Source organism: Equus caballus, chromosome 22 (assembly GCF_041296265.1).
Source record: "Equus caballus isolate H_3958 breed thoroughbred chromosome 22, TB-T2T, whole genome shotgun sequence".
In the NCBI taxonomy this organism is placed as follows: Eukaryota; Metazoa; Chordata; class Mammalia; order Perissodactyla; family Equidae; genus Equus; species Equus caballus.
Window position 1 is genome coordinate 36,965,515 of NC_091705.1, and position 16,450 is coordinate 36,981,964.

General features: G+C 52.1%; 1 protein-coding gene across 2 annotated transcripts in view; it reads left to right on the forward strand.

Moving 5' to 3' along the window:
* The window catches only part of EYA2 (EYA transcriptional coactivator and phosphatase 2), a 253,768-nt gene extending 246,470 nt beyond the window's left edge, over positions 1 to 7,298 (forward strand). For both annotated transcript variants that reach the window (XM_023626655.2, XM_070247876.1), the window contains exon 16: positions 6,498 to 7,298. In XM_023626655.2, coding sequence (XP_023482423.2) covers positions 6,498 to 6,578 — 81 coding nt within the window. In that variant the 3' untranslated portion in view covers positions 6,579 to 7,298. The remainder of the gene's footprint in view (positions 1 to 6,497) is intronic.
* The last annotated feature ends 9,152 nt before the right edge of the window (positions 7,299 to 16,450 follow it).

Consider the following 16,450-nt stretch of genomic DNA (forward strand, 5'->3'; position numbering starts at 1 on the left):
GAGGACATTCCCAGAGAGGAACCAGCAAGTTCCCAGGGCGCCAGCGTGGCTGGTGAGGCGAGGCCAGGGAGGTGCCAGGCCTCGAGGGGACATCAGCTTTCATCTGAGCACTTCTTAAAGCATATTTCTCTAACTTCAACAATGAATTGACCTTGAGGAAAAAGTACTAAGGAAATCATAGTCGCAGAGGTGATACACAAGGACATGGCCCAAACCGCGGCGTAAATCACCTGAAACATCGCAGGAATTGCAGGGGCTCCAGACACACCATGCCAGGCAGGTGTCTGAGGTGACCTGAACCCAATTCTGGGGCCCAAGGGGGCCTCCCGAGCCCCTCCCCCACTTCCAAGTTCAGATCTGGCGGAAAACTCTGCCCTGAGCCTGGGACAGTGACCACAATGAAGCTTTGCTCCTGTCAGCGTTGGGTGGGGGCCCCAGCTCAGGCTGTGCCCTGTCATTCTCCCTGGAGGATGACGGGGACGGCCACGGAGCAGTGGCCACCACGCACCCGCCTCCTCACCAACTGGAGACGGTTTATCAGGGCAGCGTAGCAAACGTTCTGAAATGACCCCTTTATGATCCTGAAATGAAATACTAATGGATAATATAAGCTGCTGATAACCAGAAGGCCCCAAAGATCAGTTTCTCGTCAAAGAGAAATAAAGGGAAAGTCGTTTATGATCAGAACAGCAGGGGCCTCCGTGTGTAAGTGTGTGGGCACAGAACCCCAGTGCTCGCGCCCAGTCGTGCCGTCGCTGGGGATGGGACCTGGCGCACGCAGAGGGACACAGGCTTGGGGTCTCGACCCTCCATGAACTGGGGCAGGGGCCACGGATGTTGCGTGATTCCTCCCCCACTGAAGCAGCTCGCGGCAGGGTTCTGGGGGAAGCAAAATACAGACTCCCCTTGATTTGCACAGCAGAGGCTCCCCTGGAAATTAAGGTTTTATTAAACGCATGCAAAAGAAACTCTAAATTTATACGTGACATGTACCATGCGGTCAGGGGTCCGGGCTCAGGTTATTATGAACGGCTTTCTACTTCCTTGAATATCTGGCCGCACGTTCAAAAGCCACCCAGGTTGAAGGTGTGTGGGGTGAGACAGGACACCTGCCCCACCTGCAGTGCCCCCGGATCATTGTGACAGTCGAAAATCACAGCTCTAGAAATTTCCACAGTGACCCCCTAGAGTGCAGGCTTCTCCTCCTTTGACAACGGCTGGTCTGGGGTCACCCTCCCGCCGCCTCAATTTCCATGTCCCAGGCACCTCCCTCACCTCCCCCTGTGGCCAGCCCTGCTCCCACAGACACGTGCAGCCAGGGCAGCACATTTTACTCTAAGTCTTGCTGGCTGTGCCGTTGGGGGCCACGTGGGCTTCAGCAGAGGTCACCCGCTCTCTGAGCTGCCTCTCTGCGTCTGTCACAGCCGCTGAGAACGTGCCCACAGGCCCAGCAGGGGGGCCGTGCAGAGGGAGCAGAGCCTGAGCTCTCTTGCTGTCACTCCCCAGCCTGGGGGGCGGCGAGGGGTAGCCCGACCCTTGGACATCCGGAGGAGGGTCTCTCTGCTGTGGAGCCGGCAAGAAAGAAAGGACGAATGCTAATTCACACCCAACGTGAAAACTCACCCAGATCTCGCTTGCTCCGCGCCCCCAGGAGCTGAGGGTGTGGGGTGTGGGTGGGCTGGTCTCTGGCAGGGCTGGGTCCGAGGGTCTCAGCAGGGCTGGTGCTGCCCCGGGTTCTGCCAAGTGGGGCTCGGGTTGCCTTGGATGCCGGACTTAAACAATAGAGAGATGTCTTCTTCTCTCGCGTGAAACATCCATCAGCTGCCAGGATGGCTGTGCCGGCACCAGGGACCCGGGCTCCTTCCAGCTTGTGGCTCTGCCAGGCCCAGGACTGCTCTTTCCACAAGGTCCCAGAGGGCTCCCCGCCACCCCGTGACCACACTCCTGCCACCAGGCAGGGCAGGGAGCAAGACCCCTCTTCCCTTTAAGGGCACAGCTGATACAGGCGGACATCCTATTGCTCCTCACGGCCTATTGGTGCTCACATCCTATTGGCTAGATTTTAATCCCATGGTCGCACTGTGCCACAAAGGTAGGTGGGAGATGCAGCCTTTATTCTCAGCTGCCATGTGCCTAGCTGAAAAAAAAAAGGAGCTTCCTCTGAGAGAGAAGCGGGGAACGGATGTGGGGGGCAGGTGGCAGTCTGTCACACCTAGCATGTAGCCGGGCTGTGACTGGCACCTAGGGGTGCCCAGGCTGACCCCATGCCCTTAACCACTGCTCTTTGTTACTGACGTCATTGTTTTATTTAATGCTCAAAACCCCCCTGCAAAGTGGGTATCGTTGCTCTTCATTTTATAGAGGATGGATTTGCGACTCAGAGAGGTTAATTAATTCACCTAAGGTCACACAGCTGGTACATGCAACCTGATGGCTGTTTTGCTCCAAACACCTGGCAGGAAGGTGGTGGGCTTAGGAATTTCAAACACTGCCAGTCTGCACCCCCGAGCTGGTCAGATGAGAGGGAAGTCCACCAAAGAGGATTAGGGCGCACACACACACCAAGCTCCCCTAAAAGCCTGTGCCAGCGTGTGAGGCAGCAGCCCCAGCCCATTAGTGAGAAATTTTGTGTGCCAGCAGCTCTCGCGCCTGATGGATGGGCGTCATTAACCCCGGCCGCCAGACCCTGAGCGGCATGAAATATGGCGCCAAGACGAGGGGCTTTGTCTCGGCTGACAGCATTGCTAATATCTCCATTTTAGCGGGTCGTTTGTCTCCAACGCTCCACAAGTGATAAATCCACCGCACTCCGGAGCCGTCGGCCCGGCTGGAGGCAGCAGAGACCTCCTCCACCTTCGCTCGTTTCCTCCTGGAAAAATGAATTACACTCTTTAAAGGGGGGCGGGATTGGCCGGGCAGCACCCGGATCCATCTTTGCTGAGAAGGGGAGGCTCGGCCGCGGTGAGGAGAGCTGGGGGAGCTGGGCCACGGGAAGTCGTTGAAGGGGTGGCATCTGTTGCCCCTGATGGATCGTATTCTGCTTCCCTTGAGCAAAAGAGAACATTCTAAGTGTCGAAGGCTGGTTCTGACCAAAGCTGGTGGTCCCCGGTCTGTGAAAACAAAAAAGAGAAAAGATGTGTTTGTGGATGACTTTGCTTGAGAAACCCACCTTCCCTCTCTTGCTCCCCCCCTTCGTCTTTTCATTCCTTCCATGAATATTTCTTGAGCACCTTTGTGCCAGGAGCCACGCGCTGCAGCAGTGAACGTGACGCTCCACGTTTGAACCCCCCTCAGGGCCTTTGCACTTGCTGTGTCTTCTGCCTCAACTGCTCCCCCACAGCTTTGCACGGCTCCCTGCTTCTCATCCTCTGCCCGCTTACATATCGCCCCCCAGAGGAGCCTTCCCTGAGGCGGCTGCCAAAAGCAGACACCCTCCCTGCCACTGCTGTCTACCCCCTGACACACACACACGGGATCCGTTTCCTTCATGGCACTTACCACGAGGTGACATTGTCTTGTTCATTTCTTATACGTGTGTGTTATCTGCGACTCCAGTGAGAGCCCCATGAGTCTGGGCCACCCACGCAGAAGGCCCCTTTGGGGACCCAGCAGTGGACGTCAGACGAAGTCCCGCCCCTCTGGCTGATCTCCCCATCTCGAGATCCTTTATTTGATCACATCTGCAGAATCCCTTTTGTCGTGTAAGGTCACGTATTCCCAGGCTCTGGGGACGAGGATGGGGAAAGGTGAAGATGGACCGTGATGGAAAGAGTTGGCTGAGAATAAGTGCAGAGCCGCAGAGGGAGGAAAGGGTGACGTGCTCCAGGAACCAAAGGGGCCCCCGTGTAGTTTCCACCTCGTGGGCATAAAACCTTACGGAGCAGCAGAAGTACCTCAAGAACTCTGGACCTCCCTCTGTTCATCAAGCACCATCTGTTCACTCAGCAAATAATTTAAGGCCAATGACTGTCTTGAGGAGGCTCAGTAGCCTCAGTGTACCCTAGGGTGTTTCGCTGGGTCAAAAATTCACCAAGCATCCCTTTCCATCATTTTGCTTTACCTTTGTAACCATCTTTGGCTTTTTACGTTGTGGTTTCTTTGCCTCATGATCTCAAAAGGGCTGCCAGAGCTCCAGGTATCACTTACTAATACGACAGCATCCAAATAGGAAGGGAAAGGAAGGATGAAGGAGTTCTCCTCAGGTGCTGCCCTCTAATCATGGTGGAAAACCTTCCCCAGAAGCCCCCAGCCACCTTCCTCTTTGGCTTCAACAGGTTACAAGTCAGGAAGGATACAGGATAAATCCCTGGCAGACAGGGCTGGGGTTGTGCTAGCTCACTTAAACAACCATCACTCATCCCCTACATCTGGGCACGGTGCCACCATGTTCGAGGTTCTGGAAGCAAGGACGAAGGGAGGGTGGCCACTGGGCAGGCAACGACTGCGGCCAATGGTTAAATTTTCCAGTGATAATAAGTGTAGTCAAGTTTCTCCTCTGGAGCCGGACGTGACCTCCCTGTGCCTCGGTCTCCTCATTTGCAAAATAAGGCAGACCGTGCCCCCTCTCCGAGGGCTGCTGACCAGGTGAAATGGATCGTCACTGCCTGCGAGGTGCTCAGCACAGGACGCAGCCCTGATGGGCGCGTGATACGTGGGAGTGGCTGTGTGATGACCGTGGTGGGCTCGCCAGTCGTCAACTTTGGTGAAATCGATTCTCTCTTCTCTCTCTCATCCCCCACTCGAAAAAGATGTTTTTGTTTTCATTTCTGGGTTTTGCTTGTTTTGCTGATTCGATGAGATAGTAACCCTAACATGCCCAGCTCAGCACCGGGACATTTAGAAGATTATTATTTCAAAGGTCGGGCGTCACAGGCTTACACAGTGAAATCCGCACTCTGCGTCACGACCCACGGGAACTTAACCGGCCTTTCTCCCCTCCCCACCCTACAGACACACACACGCATGTGCGCACACATGCACATGCCCCCACACACACACGCAAACACCACGCCAGAATCATTCTGCATGACTGCATTCCCAGTCACCCCCAACCCCGCGTCCCTGCACGTCCTCGTGGCTCACCCAGGGACACCCTCCCAGGGACACTCTCCCTTTCAGCTCCCTGCCAGCCGTGAAACCTTCACCCTTCAAGGCTCCGTTCTCACACCCCCCTGCTCCTCTGGGACACCTGTCCTGGCCCCACCCCATTCTCTGCCGCCAAAAAAGAGGCTGCTTTCTCTTGTTGGCTCCTGTGGCATTTTATTTGCACCTGGAATGATTTTTTTTTTTTTTTTGAGGAAAATTAGCCCTGAGTTAACATCCACTGCCAATCCTCCTCTTTTTTGCTGAGGAAGACTGGCCCTGAGCTCACATCCATGCCCGTCTTCCTCTACTTTTTATGCGGAACGCCTGCCACAGCATGGCTTGCCAAGCGGTGCCATGTCCACACCCGGCATCCGAACCAGCAAACCCGAGGCCAGCAAAGCGAAACATGTGCACTTAACCACTGCGCCACCGGGCTGGCCCCCTTAATGATTTTTTTAAGTGTTCATGATGTAATCTTATTATTTTTTAAACTACTTGAAAATCCCCCAAATTCATCCCTCTGTATGCATACCCAGTTTGCCCCGCATCCTCCCCGACTTTGTCCTCTATTTATATGGCTGTGTCCTTGTGGACATCGACATCATCGTAATGGCAGCTAATATTTATCGAGGCATCGTGAAGAGCCACAGCGACCGTGTACAGCAAGGACGGCCCCGGGTTACAGACAAGCAGCAAAGGAAGTTGCCTGAGTCACCCAGCTCCTGAGGGGCGAGCAGCGCTCCGGACCGGGCACCTCCTGCTTTTAAGCCTCAGGCTATAGAAATGTTTCACAAATTTCTCTCCGCACGTGAGTGATTTCTTGCCACCATCGACATACCGCCTCTTACACCAGTCTTGACTTTCGTACGAGTATCTACTTCATGTTTTCCTTTCAGTCAGCTCGCTCAGATTGAAAATTGAAAACTTGATAGCATGACAACACAGAGCAAGAAGAAAAGGGAAAGGTGAAAACTGTGTCTGGGCCGAATGGAGCTCAGTGAGCGTGAGGGAGGCGTTCGAGACACGCCAGTACCCGGCTGGGACTGTCTTCTTGAAGGAGCAGGATGGAGAACACGGTTTTAAAAAGAGATCGCCTCCTCGCTGCGTGATCTAATCCCACGTCAGCCCATCACCGAAGACCACGCTGGTCGCAGTGGAGGGGAGAGGGTGGGACAGTCGCCGTGCCGGGCAGTAGGCTCAGAGGGAGTAGAAACGGTGTGGTCAGTCTGGTAGGTTCTGGCCACCTAGGGGTCTGCCAGTGACGTTCTGTGCCCCCTGGTTTGGGAAACGGCCACGTGCTACGCTGACCTGGGTGGACCTCTCCTGTGGCCCTAAGCAGGGGCGCGGGATCCAGGGGCTGCGGGTGGCACGGAGCGGGGCCCTAACCGTGTGGCTGGTGTTCTGTGTTCCAGCACAACATGCCGTTCTGGCGGATATCCTGCCACGCCGACCTGGAGGCGCTGCGGCACGCGCTGGAGCTGGAGTATCTATAGCGGGAGCCGAGGCGTCGCCAGCTGCTGCCACGGGAGCGTCCCACCCATCCAGGCCCCGCGCACCCCCCGCCTCCCCGCCGGATGCTGGACACCGGGCAGGGTCCCTCCAGCCGAGAGGACGTGTCCGGTGACCATCTCAGAAGTCCTTGCAGTCCAAATGCGGGTCCTGAGAAACAGAGCAGCCAACAGTGGCTTTGGGATGTTTACCTTTGGGGAAAAGGGCTGGCTCAGACTCCAGACCCTTCGACCAGACTCACAGAACAAAAGCAAGGAATTGCTGATTTGGGGGAGGGCTGCTGATGAGAAGGGGACAGGCTCTTTTTTTTTTTTTTTGTCATTTTAATTTATGGACTAATCTCATTGTTCCGTATTATGCTCTCGTATCTGTGTCGTTGGTTTTCTTAGTCGTTGGTTTGGTTTGGTTTCTTAAACTGGCATGTGGGGTGGTGCACAGTTCTCATTTAAGCACTCTCTGCTCCAAGTTGTGCTTTGGGGGACAATCATGCTTTGAACATTAGTGAGGGAGGCACTTTGGGGCTGTCGGGAAAACTATTGCTCATTTTTGTTTCTAAGGACCTAACCTGACGTCATGTGGACAGTGCACGTGCCTTATGCTGCCATCTTGTTTTCTAGGAAGAGGGGACCCTCGCTGGGGAGGAGGTGGTACTTTGTGATGGAAGAAGGCATTAAATAAAACCACGTTTACATTTTGGAATGGGATAGGGTGTTGCTACTTTGTTACCACTCTTGAGGCTTCCAAATGTGTTGATCTTTTCCAGAAACTTTTCAATTGTAAAAGAATAAACTCCAACTCAAACTGGCTTAAGGCAAAAAAAAAAAGTGTCTCTAGGAACTTTGCATGATGTCTGTCTTCAGGCATAGCTGGATCCAGGTGATCAAATGGCTTTCTCCTGTATGGTCTTACTTCTCAGACAGGCTCTTCCCCATGTGGCAAAGATGGCTCCAAGAATCAGCAAAACCACACCAGCAGAAAGAGAGCACTTTCTGCACAAAGTTCTGACAAAAACCCCAGGATTGTGTCTCATTGGCCAAACCTGAGTCACAGGCTACCCATGGAGCTGGAGTTAGGGTTTGATCCCTCATGAACAGAAAGTTGGGGAGAGCTGGTCCCCCAAAGGACATATCAGTGGGCTATTACCAAAAGAACTGGGGAAAATGGGGTTTGGGCTGGAAAATACAACCGACTTCCATTCCAATCATAAGACTTTATTTTCCAGTGGGTGAGCCAAGGATCCTGTGTAGGGGGGCAAGAGGAGACATCTGGAGAAGTTCCAAGGACATCCTGAGTACCGTTGCTGCCCACAGAGTTCCAAGCAGGGCCTGGATCCATCTGATTGGATGCTAAACATAAGCATAGGCTCCTCCTTCTATCCACATTGGTGAAATCCAGGGTTACCAATTGGCTGTATCCACGTCAGTGGAGATGGGAGATGACTTGGTGTCTCAGAGCTAGAATCTCTGAGGGATAGAAAGCCATCACCAAGGGTGAGACAGACTCCCCCACTAGGCTCTGAGCTCCATGGGGGCAGGGACTGTTGGTTTCATCTCTGTATCCCCAGCATCAACACAGAGTGATGTGCTTGGAATCGGTCCACAGCGTGGATGCTGACACAAATTGGAATCCCATTTCTAGATGAGATGGAAGGAAGGATAGAAGGATAATTGGAATCACAGTCAGATTGGTGAATGGACAGTTGGACAAAGGGATGCATGGATGGTTAAATAGTTGGGTGGGTGGATGGATGATTGGTTAGGTGACCGGATGGTAGAGCAGTTGAAAGGTGAATGTCTGGCTGGCTGATTGGAGGGTGAATGGATAATTATGTTGGGATGACCGGATGGGTGGTTATATAGATTATGAGTGGATGGCTGAGCGGATGGGTGACTGGAATGATGAGCGAATGGTTGTGTGGTGAGATGAATGGATGGATGGTTGTTTGGATGAGTGGATGGTTGCATGGCTTTATGGAAAGACAGATGGACGGTTAGGTGGGTGCATGAGTGGATAAGTGAGTAGGTGGATGTTTGGATGGGCAGATGGATGGAATCAATGGATGGTTGATAGTAATGCCATGACGGCGGATACGTGGATGTGAGAATGGTGTAATGGTTAGATGGATGGATGGTTCAATGGACAAGAATCTCTAAGCTGCCTTAAAAAGCTGGGTCAGCCTCACTGTTGTCTGCCAGCTTAGATTTCTTCTAGAATGAGTAGAGGAGTTTTACTGGATGAATTGGCTTCTGGCTAGAGTGGAGACAGAGGCTGGAATAGAGCCACCCTGGGAAGCCAACGATGTGAACTGACCCCTGGGCCCTCCCTGTCTCCCCATTGGTTAGCGCCCCTGCCACTCAGGCACCCATTTGTAATCATGTTCTATGCATCCTTCTCTCCCTACCGCCTTCGAAACCTGCTGTCAGGGAAAACTCTGTTACGAGTAGAACAAAGAGTAAACTACTTGTGAAAAGTAATTTTTCTTTTAATAGGCTTCTATTAGAGGCCTGATAGGAGACTTCCAGCCCTCCACACAGGAAGAGGTTTGCGGTGAAATCGGCAGACCTCCCCCTTAATCCTGAAATGAACTATGTAGGTGGTTAACTGCCTTTCTTTTCTGATGACTAAATGTTGAAGGCTGGTTCTGACAGAAGCTTGCAATCCACAATCTGTAAGGTAAGAGTTTTAGCCTGAATTCTAGACGACTCAGAGCTGACGCTGGGCAAGGACAGTGTCTTTCTCATTCTGTATGCTCAGTGCCCATAACAGAGTGTGGCACAGAGATGGCACTTAATGAGTGTTAGGTGATGGATTGGGGTGGGAGGGATGATGGGTGGCTAAGATTCAGTGGTCCCAAGTTGCTGGCCCTCACTGTTCCCCTAGCAGTGTCTTGCTGCTGTCTAGAACATTCTCAGAAGGAGAGTAACTGGACTGTTCAGCACTTGCGAACAAAAGCCCTTGGCTTCCCAGAAGTCTGAGCGTGGCTCCAGAGCTTCCTGACCAGCCCAGCAGAAGGACGGAGACCCAAGGATGCCCTCAGGTTACCCTGCGGCTGAAGATATTTGCCTGTCCAAGGGATTTAGAAGTCAGAGAGCCACCAGTGGGATTTTCTTCAGTTGCAAATGACAGAAACACAATCAAAGTGGCTTAAATTCAAAAACAGAATTCTTTCACTCACTTGACTAAAAGGTTCTGGAATGTGTGACCTCTGACCTACCCCTACGCTCCCCCCAAATGCAGAATTCAAGTTATGTCTTTAGAATTTTGAATTAAGTCTCTTTCTCTCCATCTGCGGACTCTGTTTCCTCGGATTTAGTTTCATTCATAGGCAGTAATCCACATGCTTACAGTAGAAGCTGTGCAGGGAGAAATTCAACAAAGATTCCCCCTGTTGAAGCGTTGCTTAATTCTCAAAAGGATAATTGCTCCGGAAAGACAGTCAGCTTACATATACTGTGTGAGTTAACAAATGTCCTTATGGTTTCAATGTTTTGAGTTGCTTCTTCCTTATTTATTTGCAGCCAAAAGCATCCCAACTTCTGTAGCACATAATAAGTAGCAGTAGTGGTAGTTTCGTCATGTCACATGGGCTCGATTTCTACTCAGGAAATCAATCATTCGTGTTACCAAAAACTGGAGCAGGGCATTTTTTCATCAGATATTAATCAAGCATCTAAAATGCATTGGCAGGGTCCCAGGCACAACAGACACAAATTGAGTAAGATATTGTCCAAAGAAAAACATTGATAAATTCGACCACCTTAAAAAAAACCTTATTAAAAAAACATAAGCAGAGGGGCTGGCCTGGTGGCACACTGGTTAAGTTTGCACGTTCCCAGGTGTGGACCTATGCACTGCTTGTCAAGCCATGCTGTGGCAGGCATCCCACATATAAAGTAGAGAAAGATGGACACAGATGTTAGCTCAGGGCCAGTCTTCCTTAGCAAAAAGAGGAGGATTGGCTCAGGGCTAATCTTCCTAAAAAAAAAAAAAAAACATAAGCCGAGACAACAGTCAAATTGAAATTCAAATCACAGATAAGAGCAAGAGTCAATCCCCTTAATATATAAAGAGCTCTTAGAAACCAGTAGCAAGCCAACCACCAAATAAAAAGTGGTCAAAGGCCATGAACAGACATTTTATATTTCTTTTAAAAATACAACTGGTTCTTAAACTTATAAAAAGATGCTCAATCTCACTCATAATTGAGATAACATTTTCCACATCAGATTGACAAAAATCTGAAAGTTCCATGACTCACAGTATTGGTGGAGATGTGGGACCCTTCGTGCATTGCTGGTGGAAGCTGAAATTGGCATGACTTCTAAGGAGGGAAGATTGACAATATTTATCCAATTTGTAAGTTTGACTCAGCAGTGCCACTTCTGAGAATTCATTTACAGATATATTTACATAGCTATGAAGATTCTGTACAGAGTTATTTTCTACAACATTATTTGTAATAGCAAAGAATGAAAACAACCCAGATACCCATCAGTAGTGGACTGTTTAAATGATATGGCCAGGCAATGGAATACTATGCAGCCATAAAAAAGAACAAGAATGTTCCTTATATATTAGTTTGGAAAGATCTAAACATATCACAAAGTGAAAAAGCACAGTTGCAGAACAGCATGTGGTACATGCCACTTTTGTGTAAAAATGGGGGAAAAAATAAGAAATATATTATCTCATTTCCTGAGTAGAAATCGAGCCCATGTGACATAACGAAACTACTACTAACACTATTTATTATATGCTATATAGGTTGGGATGCTTTTGGCTGCAAAGAGAAACTTTGAGAGACTATGTAAGATATTAATAAAAACAATAACCTGCAGGCAGCTGTCAGACATGTGGATGACACGTGGGAGAGTGCCTTACTGAACTTGGTGGAGGGATTATGGAAAGATCTTAAAGATCAGACGTCAGTTCTGGAGACTTCTCTGCCAATAGCCCATTAGCCTAAGGAGCTTGTTTCCAGTCAGTTTCTCCCAAGGGCCCCCCCAGCCCTTTCTCCCTGGGCCTCATGGTGCTGGTGTGAAGGCTGAGGAAGACTATTCTGGGAACGGGGCAACCTCGTTCCGGCCCCATCCCAGGAAGCCTCGCCCCCACTGAGCCATCACTGCCAAAAGCAGGCCAGTGGTGGTCGCAGTGGTTGGAGTCGGGGACACCTGGGAAAGCCCTGCCAAGTTTCAGAGCCCCTGTGCTCCATCCATTCCACCGGGTTAAGCCAGGGTTCACCCCTTACCAGGCGCTCTTCCCGACCTCTGGATGCAGAGCTGAAAGGCCCCTCTCATGGAGCTGACCTTCCTGCACAGGAAACCGACACAAAGCAGGCAAATTGGAGCTGGCCCGGTGGCATAGCGGTTGAATTCACACACTCCACTCCGCGGCCCAGGGTTCACAGGTTCAGATCCCAGGCATGGACCTAGCACCACTCCTCAAACCACGCTGTGGTGGCATCCCACATAAAATAAAGGAAGACTGGCAACATACGTCAGCTCAGGGCCAATCTTCCTCACAAAACAAGAAAGCAGGCAAATTAACCATGGGACCAGGACTTTGCCACCCATCTCCTTGTCCCACGAGAAGAAAGGCAGAGAGCGTGGGCCAGCCAGAAGCAGGACCGGCACACACACCCCGGTCCCTTTACACACCCGGCCACAGGCTTGCTTTCCCACTTGAGCCACGACCTAAGTCGCCTTCCAAGAATCGCCTCGAGGTCAGGACGGGCCATGTGCCCCTCAGCGGGGACGGCAGGTGGGTCTTGGAGGCCTGTGTCCGTCCTGAGAACATCCTTTGGAAAGACCGCAGACTCCGTCGGTGAAAGGGTCAGGGCCATGCAGCAGCCCCGCGCTCAGCCGCGGGCGGACACAGGGACAGAGGGACGGCCTGCTGGGTGAGAATGACTCTCAGAGCGCGAGGTGGGCTGCGTCCCCTAACGATGCAGGCCAGCTCCTCCTCAGACACTGGCCGGAGTCTGAGAGGAAGCACTGGGGTGATGGGGCGAACAGCATGGGGCCCGGTGGGCGTCTGGTCACCGTGAGGAGGGGACATCTGAGCTCAGACCCAGGTGACAAGAGAAGCCAAGAAAGCCCCCCAGGGTGACACGCAGGAGGTACACGCTACCCGCGAGCAAGCGGGGGCTTCCAAGCCCGAGGGACAGAGGGGAGCTGGCGGCCAGCACAGAGGCCCCGGGGTCGGAGGGCAGGGCCTGGCCTGATCTGGTTGGACCCTTTTGGTCATGGATTTGGGATTTTATTGGAGTTTGGACTTTATTCCAATGAGAAGACACCCCCACCCGAGAGTTTTAAATAGGAGAGTGGCCTGATCTATGTTTTAAAAGTCGCGCTGGCTGCCGTGGGGGAAGGGTTTGGAGGGGGAAGGGCGGAGGCAGCATGTCAGAAACAATGGCCCTGGGCTCCTCAGGAGCTTAAAGGAGATTTTAAGTTTTGTTTTATAATCTACACAGTTTACACGAACCTCAAGGACGCATCTTGATGTATTTTTACATCTGGGGACACTGGGGTAACCACCACCCAGACCAAGATGGAAGATGTGTCCAGGGCTCTGGAAGGCTCCCTTGTGGTCCTTCCCAGCCTCCACCCACATGCCACCGCTCTCCCGGTGACTGTCACCAAGATAGTTGGGCCACATCTCGAAGTTCCCGTACATGGACTCAGGGTGAAGGTGCCCTCTGTGTCCGTCCTCGTTCACCCCTGACGTTTCCGAGGTGCCCCAGGTCGTGCATGGGTACATGGTTCATTCCGGGCAGGAGAACTGAGTTGAGAACAGGCCACCCTTTCCCCACGTGCCTTTGGCCCCGGTTGATGCCAGCTCAACACCGGCGAAGCTGTGCATACCAGTGACCACCAGAGGGCAGTGTGACCCCGGAGCTGGCCCAGGCTCAACAGGGCCTGGAAACCACCTGGGGTCGCCCTTGAAAGAATTCCAAGGCATCTCCTCCAGGCCGCGCCTGTGCTTCCGAGATTGCTTCCATGAAATGGCAGCGCCATCCACGGTGTGTTCAGGCCCGAGAGTTAATAAGCAGACTCTCCGCCGTGGCCACAATGGGGATCCCAGCAGAAAGCAGGGTCTATACCAGGAGACGGTGGACACTACGGTGGCCTCCAGAGCAATCCGGCAACCGCAGGGCTTGGAAGTGCTTATTCCTAAACTCTGCCTGACTTTAAAAGTTAGCAGCTCTAATTTTTTTTTATTTTTTTTGTTAAGGAAGATTGGCCCTGAGTTAACATCTGTTGCTAATCTTCCTCTTTTCTCCCCAAAGCCCCAGTACATACTTTCATATCCTAGTTGTAGGTCATTCTAGTTCTTCCATGTGGGATGCTGCCACAGCATGGCTTGATGAACAGTACGTAGTCCGCACCCTGGATCCCAACTGGTGAACCCAGGCCACCAAAGCGGAGTGTGCAAACTTAACCACTCAGCCACACGGCTGGTCCCCAGCTGGTCTGATTTTTAATAATACAATTGTAATAACAGTCTGGAGAGGCAGGATCGCGTAATGGTTAGGACCTGCGCCTTGGGTCAAATCCCAGGTCTTCCTTTTACTGTCTGTGGGAACTTCACCTCTCTGACCCTTGGCTTTTTCAGCTGTAAGATGGGGCTAAGATGGAGCCAACCTCACAGATTTGTTGAAAGCACTGAATGCGGTCAGACACGAATAATGCTTTTTGACCGCTCTCCACAATGAGAAAGGCTTGTTACGTCAAGACAGATACACGTGTTTATGTACATAGTACATCGTGTGTGTAACTGAATGTTTCACAAAGCAATGCCTCCCCGTACCGCTCTGATACACCCTGTTCTTTTCCATCCTGTTCTATTTTATTTTTAAATTAAGCAGGTCACCATCCACTAAATCGATTTCAGAACCCACTGTTTGGAAAATACTAGTTTAGAAAAGAGTTTGGCAAGCAATGTTGTTTTTATAAGCCCCATTTTACAGAGGGGGAAACTGAGGCCCCGAGAGGGGTTGTGGCTCACCCATGACCTCCCAGCTGGAAGGTGGCAGAGCGCAGACTCCAACCCAGCTTCTCAGGCTCCTCAGTTAATGCTCCTCAGCCCGAGGTTGCAAGCTAGCGGCTTACAGGCCAGCTCTGGCCCACAGATAAGATTTATTGTTCTTCACGTTATGTTTGCAAACTTTGATCCCATGATTTAAAACCTGAGAGATTTAACTCAAAATCTAAATTTTCAACTTCTCAAAAGAGTGGACCACCTGGTGACAGCGGGCCTGCATTTGCACGTGATCAGGTGGCGCCACACGGCAGCTGCCTCTTTTAGCCGCTGCAGGTACCCTCCAGGCCCACCCAGGCGCCACCACACCCTGCGGACGCTGAAAACTCCATTCCTCAGACCGCCTTACAGCCAGGGCTCTGGAGCATTTAAGGGCCCACCAGCCAGCTGCGGGCACAAGAGACCCCATGGTCGGCACTGAGAGGGCATCCAGCCTGCAGGTGCAGCCCCGAGCGCGCTGGGCCGTCTGCCCCTCCCGTCGGCAGCAATGCTTCCTGGTTCCGTGGGAGCGGCAGCCCAGCCCGGCGGCTCAGTCCTGCAGTGCGGCTTCCTCAGCCCTCTCTGTGATTCTGTAAATGCCTGTAATGTGCCAATCAGAGCCAACCAGGAAAGCAACCAGGTCTGACCCACGAGTTTGGGGTGAGTAATTTATGATGGCAGTTACACCTCCACCACCAAAGTGAGTGTGCCGAGGGCCCTAGTAGAGACATCGATGGGGAAACATTGCCTCTGCAGCCAAGTGTCCGGCCGTGGGCCAGGTGCTGGTGGCCAGGGGTCAGCAAGAAGACCTGGACGCAGTGCGGAGGACAGCAAGGACAAGCGGGAGCCTGCTGGCCTGTCTGCACAGTCTGTTGCCACATCTAACGACAGCGACCTTGCAAGAGAAGAGACGGCTGCTTCCCTTCCGCCTTCTAAATCTCGCACAAGTTCCTCTTTTGGTCAATTTTAAGTCGGAACCGTTGGTGGAAAGGGATTCTGGGAAATGTAGTTCCAGCCTCACCATGTCGCCGGTACGGATTACAGACCACCCTGCTTTACTGGCTGGGTGGATTCTGCTCTCTACGACTGACCTGACTGACAGAGACTTTGGACAGTTCTGCAGTGGGCACCATCAACGTTTTTGTCAGCCCAAAAGCTTTCCTTAGGACAATCTCCCGCCTTAGTAATCTGTACCAGAAGCAGCCTGAATCTCACTTTCCCAGCCTCCCTTGCAGTTAGGCTGTAAGCATGTGACCTAGGCTCAACCAATCAGATAGACCCAGATGGTACCCAGGCGCAGCCAGTCAAATACATCCAGATGGAGCCTGGGCTCAGCCAGTCAGACACACCCACATGTGAAAGCAATGGAAGTGGATTGTGGTGTGTGGAATCTAATCTAGCAGCGAGGCAGAAGGGACGTGCCCGATGTCATTGGTGAGAGCGGCGGTGTCTGGGCCGGGTGGCAGTGATGGGAAGGCCCTGCACTGTAATTTGGACGTTGTTCGTGGCCGTGTGGTCTCCTAGCCAGTGTCTCTGGCCCTCCCTCCTGGAGATCTGTGAGTCACTTGATATCCTTTAATAAACTCCTTTTCTGCCTAAATGAGCTAGAATGGATTCTGTTCTTTGCAACTAAAGCCCTGACCGCCTCTAAATTCATGTAACCCTCCAGTCTGGGTTTCCCAAGCCTTAGAACGACACCCGACCGGGGCCGCGACGCACGGGCAGTGTGAGCTGATGGGTCACTGCACTGGCTTGGGAATCAGGCGGTCTAGCTTGAATCCTGGCCCTGGCACAGACCTGTGAGTGCCCTTGGGCAAGTCACTTTCCTCGACTGGAG